This window comes from Bison bison, unplaced genomic scaffold (genome assembly GCF_000754665.1).
Source record: "Bison bison bison isolate TAMUID 2011002044 unplaced genomic scaffold, Bison_UMD1.0 scf7180017864464, whole genome shotgun sequence".
NCBI lineage: Eukaryota > Metazoa > Chordata > Mammalia > Artiodactyla > Bovidae > Bison > Bison bison.
The window spans coordinates 5862092-5881056 of record NW_011495025.1 but is presented as its reverse complement, the minus strand read 5'-3'; the positions used below and the strand labels follow the sequence as shown (position 1 = coordinate 5881056).

General features: G+C 40.6%; 4 protein-coding genes across 6 annotated transcripts in view; 2 read left to right on the top strand and 2 right to left on the bottom strand.

Moving 5' to 3' along the window:
* Positions 1-6317, top strand: part of HERC5 (HECT and RLD domain containing E3 ubiquitin protein ligase 5) — a 46312-nt gene extending 39995 nt beyond the window's left edge. For both annotated transcript variants that reach the window (XM_010860170.1, XM_010860169.1), the window contains 5 exons: positions 533-599; positions 1542-1612; positions 2688-2871; positions 2951-3053; positions 6045-6317. In XM_010860170.1, coding sequence (XP_010858472.1) covers positions 533-599; positions 1542-1612; positions 2688-2871; positions 2951-3053; positions 6045-6250 — 631 coding nt within the window. In that variant the 3' untranslated portion in view covers positions 6251-6317. The remainder of the gene's footprint in view (positions 1-532; positions 600-1541; positions 1613-2687; positions 2872-2950; positions 3054-6044) is intronic.
* The window catches only part of PYURF (PIGY upstream reading frame), a 78991-nt gene extending 66005 nt beyond the window's left edge, over positions 1-12986 (bottom strand). Inside the window, exons 1-2 of one of the 2 annotated variants that reach the window (XM_010860172.1) lie at positions 12686-12986; positions 10121-11151 (exon numbers count right to left, since the gene is read on the bottom strand). In XM_010860172.1, coding sequence (XP_010858474.1) covers positions 11010-11151; positions 12686-12888 — 345 coding nt within the window. In that variant the 5' untranslated portion in view covers positions 12889-12986 and the 3' untranslated portion in view covers positions 10121-11009. Of the gene's footprint in view, positions 1-10120; positions 11152-12685 lie in introns of those variants that run through there. The other variant, XM_010860171.1, reaches the window with a different exon arrangement.
* PIGY (phosphatidylinositol glycan anchor biosynthesis, class Y) lies at positions 10121-12977 on the bottom strand. The gene is made up of 2 exons (XM_010860173.1): positions 12686-12977; positions 10121-11151 (listed from the first exon to the last, which is right to left on the bottom strand). Exon 2 carries the CDS (start codon positions 10917-10919, stop codon positions 10704-10706), a length of 216 nt encoding a protein of 71 aa, XP_010858475.1. The 5' UTR covers positions 10920-11151; positions 12686-12977; the 3' UTR covers positions 10121-10703.
* Positions 12987-13058: 72 nt separating the features above from the next.
* HERC3 (HECT and RLD domain containing E3 ubiquitin protein ligase 3) overlaps positions 13059-18965 on the top strand; it is a 200535-nt gene continuing 194628 nt past the window's right edge. Inside the window, exon 1 of the mRNA XM_010860177.1 lies at positions 13059-13272. The gene's annotated coding sequence lies outside the window, so the exon portion shown is untranslated. The remainder of the gene's footprint in view (positions 13273-18965) is intronic.

Genomic DNA, 18965 nt, shown 5'->3' with positions numbered 1-18965 from the left:
GGGAATTCCTTGGTGGTCCAGTAGTTAGGACTTGGTGCTTTTACCACCATGGCCTGTGTTCAATCCCTGGTCGGGGAACTGAAATCCTGCAAGCTGCATGGTGTGGCCAAAAAAAAAGATCCAGTTTTGGCAAAATTTAGTAATAAAAAATCCAGTCAGGGGAAAAAATCAACTGATTGCACCTTCTCCCAGAGGCCTTACCCAATGACAAGCATCCCTTTAGAGAGTTAACAAAGCTCTCCCATGTTGTACCTGTACCAGTTATGCTGTTTCTAGTGGTACTTATCCGACACCACTGTAGCTAGGGTGGAGGGAAGAGAGCTGAGAATTGGGTGGGGAGCCTGCAGAATTACAAATAAACGTCCAAACCTCACACTTTTGGCTGCAGTCTGGCCCTAGTTAGACTATCAATATACAGAAACAAGTGACATGAACTAAACCTGACCTCCCACCTTGAGAACAGGCATGCCCTTGACATTTTTAGATGATGTATCTAACCATCATGATTACTGACAATAAGACTGTTCTTTAGGAGTTTGCAGACACTTCTGGATGATGATGGCGATGACTTAGAAGAAGTATTTCACATCCATTTTAATGTAAGTAACAGTAAAAATAAAATGAAATGTCATATTTAATCTCTTTTACTACTTATATACCTTATAAATGTATATGCTTTATAAATTTGTATACTCTATAAAGTTATAGACTTTATAATTGGGTTAACTATTTATATACTTTTAATAAAAAACCAAACTATAAATTAAGGTAGTACAAAAGGTATTTTTTCTCATTTTTCTTGAGCTGGGTGTATTATCAGTTAGATTTTACTGAGTGACAGATAACACCTAAACTCAGTGGTGTAAAACAGCAAACACGAGTCTGGGGCTTTCTGGACCGGCCTGACTTGACTGTTCTGGGTGGATCACAGTGGCCTTGCTCCCACACCTGTTCGTTAGCAGGCTGGTTGGTTGAGGGGGTGCAGCTGGAACAGCTGTGTCTGTCCTAGCTGACTAGCTGAGGCTTCTTCACGGAGTGAGGAGTTACAGAAAGTAGGAGGAGATGGCAGGCCCCAACACGCAGCTTCCTTTCAAGCGTTTACTCCTGTCAGGTCCCACTGGTCAAAATCTTCACACTTCTGCACTCAGATTCACCAGCTGAAGAAATAGACCCCCCTCTTGATGGGAGCTGTTGCAAAGTTACATGGTGTAAATACCAGGATGGGAGGAATTTTTGACCAGTTTTGCAAATCTACTGTGCTGGGTCTGTACTGTGTGAAGTGAATACCGAGATGTGGCAATTTTCCCAGTAGTTCTTTCAGTATGATCAGTTAAAATAGATAATTCAGGTTTTTTAAAGTTTATTTTTCATTCTCTGTGATAAATGTGGTAAATTTTTTTTTACCACCTTGCTGGTTTTTATAACAAAAATATGTATTTTCACAAATTCTTGAGGAAAAGAGGTATGCTATAAAGTATTTTTGTTGACAGTAGATTGTTGGGGATTCTCTTGGAGATTACTGAGTTCATTTGTGGTTACAGGTGCATTGGGACAAAAATGATGCAGACTTAATTCCTGATGGAAGTCACGTAATTGTTGACCAGACTAACAAGTAAGTATAAAGAAATAATTGTTTTGTCTGAAAAGAGAAAGTGTTACTCGCTTAATCGTGTCCGATTTTTTGCAGTGTTTATTTCACTGGGCTCTTAAAATTCCTTGTCATTATAATTTTCCTCTCTTAACCATTTTCCAGTAAGGCGAGGATCAGTGCATGTTGTGTGCGTGTGTGTGTCTCCAAGTTTGCTGCCGGCAGGGATGGAAATGGCTTTCTTGCAGAGGCCCTCTGTTATCTTTCTGTCTAGGGGATAAATACCTCTTTTTCTCCTTACCCGGCTTTACTTTTTCCTTTCCATGTCACACATTATCTGCCTTTATTTTTACTTGAGTGTTTCCCCCAGCTCTTAGGAGTGTGTGATGCCAAGAGCGTGGTCTGTTTTGCTCACTGTTGTTTGTCCAGTACCTAGTTCACAGTGGTGCCCAGTCCATAGCAGACACTTAGTTTTGTTAATATTATTAGATCTTACTGTGGTATCTTGACTTCCCATTACCTTATGGGATGCCATTTAAAGCCATAGAGTTTGGGATCATAGAATATTCCCGATAGTTGGTCAGAGTGGCAAAGAAATATCTAGTGAGCATTCTGGCCTAAAGCCCAGTGTTTTTCTTAAAATCTTTATTTAAAAAAATTTTGAATTATAACATATAGAAAAGTTCAAAGTTATAAGTATGCAGATCAAGAAATGGAACATTTCTAGCTCTGTGGTATATTTAATCAGTATACCTCAATTTTGTCCATAGAATTATTGATTGCCTGGCCCCTTCCCCTGAAAGAACTGGCAGGTGTGCCCAGAGGCACCAGGGAAGTCTGAATAATAGTACACTGTGGATCTTAAACCCCTTGTGGCACTGTGGATCCTTCTTTGAGAATAAGGGCCCTGCACACCAGCAGTGGTGTGGAGATGGTGCAGGCGACCGTCTTCCCCTTATTTGGAGAAGGTGCTGCAGCAGTCACCAGGCAGATCCCAAGGTCACCATCTCTTCCTCCATTTATATCATTCTTTTCACCCCTCTCTCGGTTTTGTTTGGAGTATTGCTGTAAACTGAAATCATTCTTTGTTTCATTAAAGGAGAGACTATGTTTCTAAGTATGTCAATTACATCTTCAACATCTCTGTAAAGGCAGTTTATGAGGAATTTCAAAGAGGATTTTACAAAGTGTGTGACAAGGAGATTATTGAATTTTTCCATCCCGAACAACTCAAGGATGTGATTATCGGAAATACAGATTACGACTGGGAAACATTTGAAAAGGTACATCATAAAGGCTGAGTGGTTTAAATTAAAATTGTATTTGTTTCTTGAATATTGTGTTTTTTGCATTTTTCTATAGAATGCACATTATGAACATGGATACGACAGTTCACATCCCACCATAGTGATGTTTTGGAAAGCTTTACACAAATTGACTTTGGAGGAAAAGAAAAAATTCCTTGGTGAGTGTTACATCAGGAGGAAGTCTGTACTCTTGTGTCCTTTTTGTGGGATAAGGAAATCTTGTTCTTCACAGGCATCACTTGCCTGTGAAGTCAGAGTCACTCATAGTCCAGTGGAATGTTCTTTATAGGTTGTCCCAATATAAAAAAAAAAATGGTAATATAGATTTTTTCCAGTCATTTTCAATTCTGCCTATTGTAAATTTGGCTTCTTTGAGCTAAATATTGAGACTCCTGTAGTTGTATCATCACTCAGTTACCCAGGCCCCATGGGATGAGCCAAGCTGTACACTATCACTTGTCTCCATGGTTTTAACTCAACCTTCAGACTTCAATCTGTTTTATGCCTACGCACTGCTTTTCAGATCATGAACTCCTTATTGGCAAATTCAGACTTAAATTGAAGAAAGTAGGGAAAACCACTAGACCATTTAGGTATGACCTAAATCAAATCCGTTATGATTATATAGTGGAATTGACTAAATAGATTCAAGGGATTAGATCTGATAGAGGGCCTGAAGAACTATAGACGGAGGTTCATGACATTGTATAGGAGGCAGTGATCAAGACTATCCCCAAGAAACAGAAATGCAAAAAGGCAAAATGGTTGTCTGAGGAGGCCTTGCAAATAGCTGTGAAGAGACGTGAAAGGCAAAGGATAAAAGGAAAGATATACCATTTGAATGCAGAGTTCCAAAGAATACAAGGAGAGATAAAAAGCATTCCTAAGTGATCAATGCACAGAAATAGAGGAAAACAATAGAATGGGAAAGACTAGAGATCACTTCAAGAAATTTAAAGATACCAAGGGAACATTTCATGCAAAGACAGGCTCAATAAAGGACAGAAATGGTAGGGACCTAACAGAAGCAGAAGATATTAAGAAGAGGTGGCAAGAATACACAGAAGAACTGTACAGAAAAGATCTTCACAACCCAGATAATCACAATGGTGTGATCACTCACCTGGAGTCAGACATCCTGGAATGTGAAGTCAAGTGGGCCTTAGAAAGCGTCACTACGAATAAAGCTAGTGGAGGTGATGATGGAATTCCAGTTGAGCTATTTCAAATCCTGGAAGATGATGCTGTGAAAGTGCTGCACTCAGTATGCCAGCAAATCTGGAAAACTCAGCAGTGGCCACAGGACTGGAAAAGGACTGTTTTCATTCCAATCCCAAAGAAAGGCAATGCCAAAGAATGCCCAAACTACAGCACAATTGCACTCATCTCACATGCTAGTAAAGTAATGCTCAAAATTCTCCAAGCCAGGCTTCAGCAATACGTGAACCGTGAACTTCCAGATGTTCAATCTGGTTTTAGAAAAGGCAGAGGAACCAGAGGTCAAATTGCCAACATCCACTGGATCATGGAAAAAGCAAGAGAGTTCCAGAAAAATATCTATTTCTGCTTTATTGACTATGCCAAAGTCAATGGCATAGTCATTTGCCATTTAATCACTGTGTGGATCACAATAAACTATGGAAAATTCTGAAAGAGATGGGAATACCAGACCACCTGACCTGCCTCTTGAGAAAGCTGTATGCAAGTCAGGAAGCACCTCTTGGAACTGGACATGGCAACAGACTGGTTCCACATAGGAAAAGGAGTACATCAAGGCTGTATCTTGTCACCCTGCTTATTTAACGGACTACATCATGAGAAACGCTGGGCTGGAAGAAGCACAAGCTGGAATCAAGATTTCTGGGAGAAATATCAATAATCTCAGATATGCAGATGACACCACCCTTATGGCAGAAAGTGAAGAACTAAAGAGCTTCTTCATGAAAGTGAAAGTGGAGAGTGAAAAAGTTGGCTTAAAGCTCAACGTTCAGAAAACTAAGATCATGGCATCCTGTCCCATCACTTCATGGGAAATAGATGGGGAAACAGTGGAAACAGTGTCAGACTTTTATTTTTCTGGGCTCCAAAATCACTGCAGATGGTGATTGCAGCCATGAAATTAAAAGACGCTTACTCCTTGGAAGGAAAGTTATGACCAACCTAGACAGCGTATTAAAAAGCAGAGACATTACTTTGCCAACAAAGGTCCATCTAGTCAAGGCTATGGTTTTTCCAGTAGTCCTGTATGGATATGAGAGTTGGACTATAAAGAGAGCTGAGTGCCAAAGAATTGATGCTTTTGAACTGTGGTGTTTGAGAAGATTTTTGAGAGTCCCTTGGACTGCAAGGAGATCCAACCAGTCCATCCTAAAGGAAATCAGTGTTGAATATTCATTGGAAGGACTAATACTGCAGCTGAACCTCCAATACATTGGCCACCTGATGGGAAGAACTGATTCATTTGAAAAGACCCTGATATTGGGAAAGATCGAAGACTGGAGGAGAAGGGGACGACAGAAATGAGATGGTTGGATGGCATCACTGACTCTATGGACATGAGTTTGAGTAAGCTCTGGGAGTTGGTGATGGACAGGCAAGCCTGGTGTACTGCAGTCTATGGGGTCGCAATGAGTCAGACATGACTGAACGACTGAACTGAACTGAGTGCTTTTCCTGAGACTTAATGATTGCCTCTCTCATTTCCTTACTCAATTTCCTTACTTATTTTTGAGAAACATTTATCTTCTTTTTTCTTTGGATAACATGGATGTTGAAAGGTATCCAGACTTTTCCAGAAACCCAACCTACCTTTCCAGTCTTTGAACTGGAAGTCCTCCCGGTTATCCCAGCCTAAATCTCTCCCTGCTCTGCCACAGCATTTACACTCATGAGGGACTAATTCCATGAGCTGTCTTACACCCTTTTTATTTTTCTCTGTTTGTCTTTTCCTGCCCAATAATTTAATATTCCCAACCAGACTGTAAGCTGCTTGAGGGCAGTGACTGTTTTCAGACTTTGTCCTAACAGTGGCCCCCAATGCAGTCCAAAGCACATGGGCCCTCAATTAGTGTTTTTGAATAAACACATTTTCTCTATATAAATTTCGGTTTCTGTGAAGCAGATAGCACTGATTTTTCTTTTTTTTTTAGTGTTTCTTACAGGAACCGACAGAATTCAAGTAAAAGGTTTAAAGAATATGAAAATAACATTTCACTGTCCTGAAAATTTGAATGAAAAAGATCCCATAAGAGCACAGACATGTTTCAGTGTCCTCTACCTCCCTAAATATTCTACAATGGAAAGAGTAGAAGAAGCACTCCAAGCAGCCATCAACAACAAGAGAGGATTTGGCTGACCTACCTCACACTCTTTACCCCTTTTGGGAAATATTTTCAGAAATAAAATTAACTTAAAAATTAACATAAAAATCTTGCTGACTGTTCAGTGTGTTTACTTGCTTTTTTAGAATTCCTATTTTTGCTTGTAAAATGTATTGACAATGATATAGATTAGGCTGTTAAAACAAGTGCATTGAGAAACACAATGCATTGAGACAGCAGAGTTTTTTCTCATAAATGTCTGGGTAGTTTGTCCAGGGCTTAAGTGATTCTTCTCCCTCTTAAAGTACTCTGGTTACCTAGATGAATTTTTTGTTGCAAATTTCAATGGAAACTTGCACATTTCTATCTTAAATATATTTATCACATTTGAAACAATTGACTCCTTTCTCCTCAAAACTCTTAATGAACTGCTAGGTTTTCTTTTTCGTGGCTGCTTTCCCATTTTTTTTTTTTTTAATGAAGCCTGGATGGTTTAAGGACATTAATACATGTTGATTTTGTTTGAAAATATTTATTATATAACAAAACATAGATATTCTGGAAAACAATCAGATGAATGCACTTGAAAAGTTTTTTTTTTTTAAAGTCTCTCACTGTTTCCATTGTTTCCCCATCTATTTGCCACAAAGTGGTGGGACTGCATGCCATGATCTTAGTTTTTTGAATGTTGTTTTTTTTTAATTATTTAATTAGTATACATGTTGCATGCTTCTCTTATACTTCCTGACCTTAAGTGCTTGTCTGGTCATCTTTTCTCACTCTACACATATTCCTTCTTGTTGCTGTGGCATAGTTATTATGTCCATGCTGATGATCCCCAGATCTCTCTCTGTCCAACAGGAACTGACAATACAGCACCACAGCCATTTCTCCTACGTGGCCTGTGTCTGCCTGCATACTTCTCAGCTCCTTCATCTCAACATGTTTAAGAATATGATCATCTTTCCTGTATTCTGCAGCTTAAAATGGTACCACTAACACCTCCTTCAACCATCTTCCCTTCCTCCCTCTTATTCACCCCCACATTTAAGAAATATCAGGTTTTGACAATTCTTGTTTTTCATCTTCCTCTAAGCCCACTGCCAGTGCTTTAGTTCAGGCTCTTACATCTCCTGTCCCATCACTGCAGTCCTCTCTCAGCTGGTCTCCCTGTATCTAGACCAACACTGTCCAGTAGAACTTTCTGTAAGGCTAGAGACCTAGATGGGCTTCCCAGGTGGCGCTAGTGGTAAAGAACCTGCCTGCCAGTGCAGAAGACTAAGGAGAAACGTGTTTGATCCCTGGGTCAGGAAGATGCCCTAGAGAGGGCATGGCAGCCCACTCCAGTATTCTTGCCTGGAGAATTCTATGGATGGAGGAGCCTGGCAGGCTACAGTCCATAGTGTTGCAAAGAGACACGGCTGAAGCCAGTTAGCACACATGCAGAAACTTCAGTAGATCTGTACTGCTGAAGAAGATGGACTCCCTGCTGTAGATAAGGTTTAGTTGTTGAATTTTGAAGAGAGAAAACTTTCATCGGTAGTAATGGGAAAAAGTGTTGAGCTGTGCTGTCCAATAATTTGTAGCTATTTAACTGAGATTTAAAATTCCTTAGTCATTTCAAGTGTTCAGTGTCTACATGTGACTGGTGGCTACTGTATTAGTGCAAATGTGAGCACTTGCCACCTTAGGGGTCTGTAACACACAAAACCCCTGCAAATTTCCATGTTTTTTCTTTTTCTAGGAAGTGTTTATCAGCTGCATACAGCAAGACAATTTAAAAATCAAGCAATAATGTTCATTAACACGGTTATTCTAGTTCGAAAATCCAACCTGATGTGCCTCTTGGTCCCCCACCACGGCCTTGCATATACAATGTACCATGTTCTAGTCACTTGTGACTAGCTCAGTTTCCTCAACAGGCCACAGTCCTATGTTTGTATGGTTTTTCTTCTGCTTGGAACCCTTGTCTCATCCCACCTCTACCCCTGCTGCTTCCTCACCTCCTGTCTTCAGTTCTACTTCCCTCTCTGCATGGGTTATTCCATTTGTCAGGATTCACTACAGCTATCATGGCTGTCCAGTACATGCCATGAGAGTGAATTAAGTTTGTGGGATATGGCTATCTAGCTCAATGTCCCAACTAGTCTTTCAGTGTCCTGAGAGCTTACCTGCCAGTGAGTTGGCTGAGAGTGCCACCTAGTGGCTTGTGCGCAAAACAGCAGCCACTTAGAAATGGAGAATTTCAGTAAGCTGGGCAAAACTTAGAAAAGGGAACAGGACTTTCCCTCCATAACTACACATAGTAGTGAGAATCTACTATGGCTTGTGGCTGTAACAGGTAATTTTGTATTTCCTGCCTCATTTAAAACTCTACCAGGCCTGAAAGTTGGTCTCATTTCCATGTCACAGATGGGCAGGATGTGAAGTTCAGAGAGGCTTCCTTAAAAGCCCACTCTGCAGGAATGGAAGAAAATGAAAAGGTAAAGTAGGTCATGACAAGTCCTTTCTTGCTCCCTCAGGGTGGAAAATCCCCATGTACAAAGTTGGTGGCAAGGAGCTTATTCATAGGTCTTAAAGATGATCCCTGTCAGTGATGCAGTGAGGACAGCAGGGAGGCTCTGAGGAGGCAAGAGGTCCTGCCATTGTGAAGTCAGCTCATTATTGGGGCTGTGGGTAGGAATGAGTAGGGAAGAGTTCCAATTAGTGAAAGGATCAGGCAGTATTTCCATGATGGGTTTACAGTGCAACAATATACTTAGGAAAACACAAAGGTCATCAGGCTTGACTAAGAATTAGAGTCCAAGCATTTTGATATCTCATTCTATTTTTCCTGAAAATAGAAAGGATGAGTTTGCACAAAATAAAGCAGTACTATTACAGTGATTCAGAAGACAGACCAAAACTGCATTCCTGAGTGGTTTCAACTTGTTACTGTCCGTTACTCTGGGTAAATCACTTAACCTGTGTGCTTTCGTTTCCTCATCTGTAAAATTGTTATATTACCCACCTACCCCTTAGATTATGAGATTTTATATGTGTAATATGTTTAGAATTGTACCTAGTGTATAGTTTGTACTATACAAATGACTGCTAAATAAATACTAGTGAAAGGATGGAGTTCATACTATAGTCCCCCAGGGCTTTGCTACTCAGTTCCCTCTAATATGGTAAAATGCTTAGCTTGAAAAAGCTAAAATTGACTTTTTAGAATACAGTGCTTGTTTTCTCAGAATTGTTTCATTTACACTGACCACAGTGAAATTTGGAGCAAATTAAAGAGTAAAACCACTTCCAGAAGGGATGGGTCCCTCATTCAGTTTGTGTTATTTGTATATTGCCAGAAGAGTAATTTTTAAAACAAGACTTGTACTAGAGTATATACGTTGAAGTTATGCATTAGAAAACACATCTAAACTCATTTTAATTTTCTTTTGAAGGAGAGGAATCACTATCTCAAGTTTCTGTTAAACTGCTTTAAGAGTCTATTTAGAATCAATTAAAGTATATTCAGTTCTTAGGTTTCTTTGGGGTAACTACTGAAACATGTTGCACCTCTGAAATAGTTACTAATCAGCCTTGTTGGAAGTTCTGGAAAATCAGGAACTATTAATATGTCAAATGCTCATGCTCTTGTATCGCTAAGTAGGTCCATGGCAGGAAAAGGAACTGAAATGTGAGGCATAACATTAAACTCTAGGACATAATCAGCTATTTTCAAGTCTTTCAACCCCATCTCTACCCCCAGAAGCACGTATTTTCCTGGGAAATTTTTCTACTTTGGGTTAGTTAAGTGTCTCTCTAAACATAGCCTATAGTTTGAAATTCAGACTATTTTACATTTCCCCTTTCTTAGAATCATACTCTTGTGACCAAAGGAGGGGGAAAAAACACAAAACTGCAAATTGCTTTATGGCAAGTGTCAATATCTTTTTATTATTTTATTAAAATTAATGTAAGCATTTGATGCCAAAGAAATGATGGTGATTTTAAAAACTCAGAATTTTGGCAAGTCCATGAAATTTCCATTTTACTATAGTTTTATATCACATTAGTTCAAATGCATTTCTCTACAACTACTCCAACATAGCTCCTTCGGAATTATTTTAGTCATCGTTAACATGTGACATTACCAAAGCCTTTAATCTAAAATAAACATAAAATTTCAAAATAGTAATTTTTAATTATGAATGGGATAAGCCATCAAGTGATGGTTGGGGCTGTTAATTTCCAAAAAGACAGTTTGTAATGTTCCTTTTGATACTCCAGGTATAAATGAGAACCTTCAAAAAACAAGGGCAGAACCAAAGTACAATAAAGACGCCTCTGCAGCTTAAGCCTCTCATAGACCCTAGACCCCTGACAGAAAGCTAGGCAAAGCATCTCTCCTGCAAATTAAGCGGGTTTCCAGTATTCCCATGTAGACGAGCCTTCAGAGACAGGCACTCAAGCATATCTTTAGAATATACCATCTTGGCTCTGGCTGCGTTAATTATGCCTGAAGAGTTTAATTCCCATCCAAGTCCAAAGGTGGAAGAACACATAAACAGGTATGGTAATCGGCAAGAGCAGACTGTAAAAGCACAGACTGGTGGTGCTAGTGCAGCCCTGAGGGAAGTCGTCTTCCACAGAGGCTGAGTAAAACAGTCCTGCTAAAGATACCAGTGGAATCAGGACAGTCAGCACAGGAAGAGACAGAAACATTCTTCTCCACTTAATACCCGCCACTCTGACTTTTTAAAAGGTAGGTGGTATTTAGAATATTTAGTTGTGTGTGTTGTTTTTAAGTATGATCTAATGCTGCTCCACTTCTTCTTGCTTCTTATTTTGATGTGTCATCCTAGCTGCCTGTGGTATCATATTAGGAATCCCATCAATAATTGGATAGGCTATTCCTAACTCTTCATTAATCAATTCATTTGTCGATGCTTCATATCTGAGGGGGGAAAAAAAACCAAAATGAATCATGGAAAACAAAATGCTTGGAAGAGCTTGATGTTCAATAAACAGTAACATTTATCCAATTCTAAACATGGAGTTAATCCAAGAAAAGCAGAATTAGATGGCTTTTCATTTTAAAAGCAGTAATAGCCAATTGTACTATTTCTCTTAGAAAATAAATCTCTTAATTGTTCCCATTTTAGTCAGTTTCTATCTCTTTTTTTTTTTCACTTTATCCTCAAGCTATGCCTTAATTTTTAAAAATACCAGTCAGAAAAGATCTTGCCCTTTTCATCCAAATAGTCCTTCATTACTCTTTTCAACCCCAAACAATCCCCATTAATTTACTACTGGAACAGACACTAGAGGAAATTTCAACTTCTTCCTTTTACATGCTTAATAGAGCAGCCTTATTGACCCATTAAAAAGGAAACCACTGAAAAATCAAAATACACAAGTCTGAGAAAGAGAGGGCAAAAATGAGCAAACTTCAGAATGTTATGTCTGCGAATGTGCTATTTACAAAATTAGCCAAAAAGCAGATCAAGTGGTAATTTCAAGGTTTAAGAAAACTGAATGAGCAATATGTTCATTATGAAAAATATTCAGAAAGAGAAGTGAAAAAGATGAAAATAAAGATTACTAGCAATCCACCACCCAAAGACTGCTATTGATAGCATTTCGGTGTTTACTAGTGTTGTGAATGTTCAGTTTTAGTAGCCTGAGACAGTAGGGCTGTTTACCCTCAAGACTCTGGGTTAAAGGTTAAGAAGGCCTTAAAACAAAACAAAAACACAACTAGTTGAGAACTAAAAGCCAAAGGGCAGCACACGTAGTTTACATGCTTAAGATCGTACATGGCATTTTCCCAAGAATCTGGAGGCTACTACATTTTTCATCATCTTGGCTTAAAAATCTGAATGCCTTGGGTTTCCAATAGTTCATAAACTTGGGTCTACGTGAGAAACACTAGCGGTCCTGTTAGGAAAATACACAATTGCTCAGGCCCCGCCTCCAGGCCTCCCTATTCGCCCCGCCCTGGGTGGTGCCTGGAAATCTGCCAGCAACGCAGGAGACAGGGCACACGGGTTCGAGCCCTCGGTGGGGAAGATCCCCTGGAGGAGGAAATGGTAACCCACTCCACTCTTCCTGACTGGAACATTCCGTAGGCAGAGAAGCGTGGTGGGCTACAGTCCAAAGGGTCGCAGAGTCGGACACGACTGAACACAGCAGCAGCAACTGGCGATTCTAATGCGCAGCCAGTGAGTGACTAATCTATATGCGCCTCACCCAAGCCTGCGAGTCGGCGGTTGGCTTCAGAGGCCTCGGTTCCCCTCTGGTCTTCAGTCTCCCTTCCCCCCGCAGAGGGAAGATTTGGGAGCTGGCGGGCCCAGGTCCAAAAAATGGCAGCGAAGACTACCCAGAGTCACCTAAAAGACTCCTCAATGGCTGTAAACGGCCATGCGGTCTATCTGCCCACTCCCCTCGACTGAGGCCACGAAGGAAAACCCGCAGCGGGCGAATCTCACCTGAGCGGCTTCTTGGAGAGCGGACACACCAGGAACTCCAGCAAGGCCTGGTCGAAGGCGCGGGGCGGTTTCTCCGTCCTATCGCTCTTGTCTGCGGAAGGCCGCGAGCTGGACGCGTGCAGACACCTCAGGGCGACCGCGGACGGCGGCGCGCGTGTCCCTCGCAGCGCTGACGCGAGTCGGGCGCACACTCCACTCAGCATGGTCTGGCAGCTGCGACCGAGCACGTCCCCGGGCAGCTCTAATCGATACCAGTGAATCCAGCCCCACGGGCCTGGCCCTGCCCCCCGGTGCTCTGGAAACGCTGTCCCCGACAGGTGGAGACCAGCGCTTTGGTTCCGAGGCCGCGACTGCTTTTCCCACGACACCGCTTGGTCGTTGACGGGCTCCGGAGACTCTTGGAGCTGTTCCTGTGCGTTTGCAAATTAGAAAGAAAACCAATGCTTAAGTGGAGGTGACTTGAGTTTTCACCGGAGCCTGTCACAGAGTTGCCAAGAAGCAAGTGGCCGGACCTCAAAGTCACACAGTGACTCTTGGACCTACGCGGTTATCACCAAAATGAGGTTTCAAGCACACTGTCATATTGGGTATGTTAAAAAACACTACTTTGTTTTTATGTAAATCTTTACCAAGGTTTCTATAACCTCGTGTTTTTTTTTTTTTTTTTTAATTCTTTCATTAAAAAAAAAAAAAAGAATCTGAAAAGATTGGCTTAGTCCTTTTAGCCTCTAAGATGTCCATATTCTTACCCGGGGGAACTCACCCTGAACTCAGTGGATTAACAGTAGCACAACTGATCTGCTTCTATAAATGAGCTTGGAAACTTCCAGAAGTCTACGTAACTGCGTCTGTTAGTTAAATGAGTGAACCATTCAATGGATTTTTCACCCCATGTCGGCTTCTTAGTCTCCAAGGAAATGACGCAGATTTGATCTGTTTCTTATAGTGTAGTAGATAAGTTCTTGGGCTCTGGGGTTCATAGTTTACTAGTTGTATAACTCCAGCATATGCCCTAAGTCCTGCTTCCTTATTTGTATAATAAGATTAATAATTGTACATACTTCACTTACCTAATTTAATCCCCATGTGCAAATGCATGCAAAGAGCATTTTGAAAATTAATTTTTGCCTGGGAAAATTAATTCTCAATTAATGTTATCTACAATTATTTTTATTTTTCTCTATTCTTCCTAGTGCAGTGTACTAAGAGATTCTTTGTTACTCATCATTCTTTTCCCTCTTTTTTGGTAAATATTTAACCTTTTCTCATGTCATCGGGCTTTACCAAGTCACACTTGGAGTTCCTCAGAGATAGAGGTGGGAGTGAGGAATATAGAGACACAAATACAAGATTATATTTTCAAATTTCTCTTCCTCTCAGCAATGTAAAAGTGAAGAAACTTTTATTTTGCTTTTTCGCTCTTATTTTTGAAAATTCTTTGCATTATTTGATACTCTTTGTTCACTAATGCTCAGAAGACTTCAACCTAGGGAGTTGTCAGGTGTGTAGCCTTGCTGCTGCTGCTAAGTCGCTTCAGTCATGTCTGACTCTGTGCGAACCCATGGACGGCAGCCCACCAGGCTCCCCCGTCCCTGGGATTCTCCAGGAAAGAACACTGGAGTGGGTTGCCATTTCCTTCTCCAATGCATGAAAGTGAAAAGTGAAAGTGAAGTCGCTCAGTCGTGTCCAACCCTCAGCGACCCCATGGACTGTAGCCCACCAGGCTCCTCCGCCCATGGGATTTTCCAGGCAAGAGTACTGGAGTGGGGTGCCATTGCCTTCTCCTATGAAGCCTTAAGAGGGCCTATTGTAAAGTCCCTGTGTTACCTTCCCATTATTTCCTACTAGGGCAGTAGTAGGAATTAATTTTTCAGGTGTAGTTAGTTGATACCTAGGGAAGGAGTGAACTGTAGATATGAGGGTGAGATATGGGGACACAGAGGTTGACTTCTGCCAGCATTGAATGATCTCAGGCCTGGCTGTGCTGGCCAGAACCTTGACCCCTGTTGGGTAGAGCCAGGCACCCATGCTTACAACCAGCTTCATTAGCTTCAATGCACCTCACATGGCTGATAGATTCTGATCAACTGGGTTTTCTAACAACTCGATGCACATGAGTTTGGGTGATGGACAGGGAGGCCTGGCCAATGGCACCCCACTCCAGTACTCTCGCCTGGAGAATCCCATGGATGGAGGAGCCTGGTAGGCTACAGTCCATGGGGTCACTAAGAGTTGGACATGACTGAGCAACTTCACTTTAATTTTTCACTTTCATGCATTGGGGAAGGAAATGGCAACCCACTCCAGTATTCTTGCCTGGAGAATCCCAGGGACAGAGGAGCCTGTTGGGTTGCCATCTAAGGGGTCTCACAGAGTCGGACACGACTGATGTGACTTAGCAGCAGCAGGGAGGCTTGGCGTGCTGCGATTCATGGGGTCGCAAAGAGTTGGACACAACTGAGCAATTGAGCTGAACTGAACCAGTTATAAGTTAGTTTCAGTTTTCATCCACATAGAAGGTTTAAAGCAGATCAGTTTAACTTACATTAGTATTTGAAAAATGGAGAGTGACAGCAAAATATTGAAAATGTCTTCAAATTTAGAACACCCCAAATCAACATCCAGTATTTAAAGAACATCTGAGTGTGTAAAGCATTAGTCCAAACCATGTAAATATTAAGTTGTAAAATTTCCCTAAACAGCCCTTGATAATTAACTCATTTCTCTAACTCATTTCTGCATGTAGTATACAAAGCTGAAAACAGGTGACCGTATAGAATTGTAAAGTCACTGATGCTTTTTCCTGCTAGTGTGGCTATGATCATTCCTGTCACAGAGATCTGAACTCAGGTACCATATTAGCTATGTGACCTTGGGAAATTCCCTGCCTCAATCTTATCCTCTGTAAAATAGTATAATAATACTACTTACCTTATTAGAGTTGTTGAAGGAATTAAATAGAGCAATATTAATACAAGGAAAGCAGTTAGCGCAGGGGCTAGCATGGAGTACACATTTTAAAAATATTTATTCATTTGTTTGTTTTTGGTTGTGTCGTGTCTTCGTTGCTGTGTGAGCTGTTCTCTAGTTGTGGCGAGTGGGGGCTACTCTCTGGTTGGGGTACTCAGACTTCTCATTGCGGTGGCTTCTCTCATGGAGCACGGGCCCTAGGGCGTGCGGGCTTCAGTAGCTGCAGCTCCCGGGCTCTAGAGCCCAGGCTCAGTAGATATGGTGCACAGACTTAGTTGCTCCGCAGCATGGGGGATCTTCCTGGGTCAGGGATCAAACCCATGGGCAGATAGATTCTTTACCATTGAGCTACCAGAGAAGCCCCAGAGTACACATTTAAAGAATGTTATCAGAGCAGCATAATCTCCTATTGTGAGGAAGCTGGAGAAAATTCTGATGAAAAAGGAAAGTATCGGGTACCACTGGGAATCCAAATTTATACTTTACAATATGGATAATATTGAAACACAACTCTTGGGTTATCATATACATTAAAGGAGTTAGAAAACATAGGCAGAGGTGAGGCTAGAGTATATATTTTAGTAAAGTGCCATAAATGCCAAATTTGGGGCATTGATATTTGGGAATCTCTGATTCAGAGAGAGAGAGAAGTTAAAATCACTTTTCCACTAGATGGCATCAACCAATATTTGAACTAACATTTGTTCCCGCTTATACTTTTATTTCTGTGATTACAAATTTGTCTTTATTTTGCCAGTTGTTTCCTAAATTTGAAGACATCTGTTTAGGAATAAAGGGTCGGACATGACTGAGCGACTGAACAGCAACAAACATTTTAGGAACAAAAGTCACAAAAATTTTATTAGTTAGTTGCAATTGTAATGAGTTCATTAAAATCAAGGGTCTGACAGATAAATGTACAAAAAGTATGAAAAAAATCACAATTGAGAAAAACAGTTGATCAATAAACACATAATTATTCATCCTCAGTAGTAATGTAAGTTTCAAACATCAAAGAAGTTTCCATTTCTCACCTATAAAATTATAAATATTTTAGAAATGTAATTAATATTTGCCTTTCAATTATTAGTTTATTGAGTGCCCACTATGTAGCAGATACTGTCAGAGTTCTCCAGAGAAACAGAAATTGATTCTGTTGTGTGTGTGTATGTGTGTGTGTATACAGGGAAGAGTTTATTATGAGGAATTGGCTCACATGATTATGGAAACTGAGAGACCCAGGAAAGCCAGTGGTGAAATCCATTCGGAATCCCTGAAGGCTTGAGGGCCAGAGGAATGGATGGTATAAATCCTAGTCCAAGGGCAGAAGACAGATGTTTGAGCTCAAGCAGCCAAGTAGGAAGCAAAAGGCAGGAAATCCTCCTTCCTCCTTCTTTTTATTCTATTCAGACCTTCAGTGGATTGAATGATGCCCATCCACATCGCAGTGAGCTATCTGTTTTCCTGAGTCTACTGATTCAAATACTAATCTCATCTATACCTCACAGACATACCCAGAAATAATGTCTAACCTGGGCAGCCCTTGACCCAGTCAAGTTGACACAAAAAGTTAATATCACACTGCCCTAGAGGCTGGAGCTATCCTCTGCATACACTGTAATACAGTTTTTGAAAATAAAAACTCATCACAATACCAAAATGATTATTAAGTATAAGTAAAAAAACAAGGATACTAATTTTATTCATGAGTACAATTATATTTATTGTTTTATTTTAACACCAGAAACATTATGTATTGGGGTTTAGCTGATTAACAATGTTGTGATAGTTTCAGGTGAACAGTGAAGGGACTCAGCCATACATATGCATGTATCCATTCTCCCACAAACCCTGCTCCCATCCAGGCTGGAACATAACATTGAGCAGAGGTGCATGTGTTATGCAGTAGGTTTTTGCTGGATATCCATTTTAAATATAGCAGTTGTATACGTGACCTTCCCAAAGTGCCCCCGCCCTGGCGACCATGAATGTGTTTTCTAAGTCTGTGAGTCTCTTTCTGTTAGTCCAATTATTTTTTTTAACCAAGAGTTTAGGGATAGAAAAAAAGAATAAAAATCAATTATTGATTGTTGTTAGGTTGTTGGGATATTACTGAATTGTTCTTTCATTGTTTTTTCTCTTTTGAATTATTTCTTTAATAAAGTAGTTTTAAACTCTAAGTATTACCAGTTATTATTTGAGGTTAATCATTGATAGATGTGTATCTTATTTCAAAACTATTGATTCAGTCAGTGAATATTTATTAAGCACTTTCTGTATTCTCAGTATTATAATAGGAGGTAAAAAGAAGAGGCATAAAAATGTGAAAGATATGATCCAAATTATGGACTTAAAAAGTTCATGATCTTAAGGGCAGTATATAGCATAGGATAAAGTTAACTAAAAAACCTGGTTTATACATGATGCATTTTTATGTGTTTATTCAGCATTTGTTGAATTTGTATTGTGCATCAGGTACACAAAGGAGGGAGTGATACCTGTGCCTGATGGAAGGGCTGAGGGAGTATCAGTAAAGTATGGGTTTTATAGACTATCAAATTACATACTTAGGTCTAAGGAGACACCCATTTTAGCCCCTTTTATAATCTCTCTTAATCCATGAAAACAAATTTTAATTTTGCAATGAGGATATAGATGGTTACTGGCAGAGATGAGTATGACCAGCTTCCATGTTTTCTCAGTGGTAAAGAATCCACCTGCCAATGCAGCACATGCGAGTTTGATTCCTGGGTTGGAAAGATCCCCTGGAGGAGGGCATGACAACCTATTCTAGTATTCTTGCCTGGGAAATTCCATGGACAGAGGACCCTCGTGGGCTGTAGTTCATGGGGTTTCAAGAGTTGGGTACAACTTACAACTGAAAGTTGTATCTAGCCTAGAGGAGCTATCCCACGTTGAAGGTCAGGAAGGGCGGCAGTGAGGAGATACCCCTCATCCAAGGTAAGGAGCAATGGCTGCACTTTGCAGGAGCAGCCGTGAAGAGATACCCCACATCCAAGGTAAGAGAAACCCAAGTAAGACGGTAGGTGTTGCAAGAGAGCATCAGAGGGCAAACACACTGAAACCATACTCACAGAAAACTAGTCAATCTAATCACACTAGGACCACAGCCTTGTCTAACTCAGTGAAACTAAGCCATGCCCATGGGGCAACCCAAGATGGGCGGGTCATGGTGGAGAGATCTGACAGAATGTGGTCCACTGGAGAAGGGAATGGCAAACCACTTCAGTATTCTTGCCTTGAGAACCCCATGAACAGTATGAAAAGGCAAAATGATAGGATACTGAAA

Excerpts from the sequence above, each read along its gene's own strand:
- PIGY (XM_010860173.1), bottom strand. The coding sequence starts at position 10,919 with ATGTTTCTGTCTCTTCCTGTGCTGACTGTCCTGATTCCACTGGTATCT.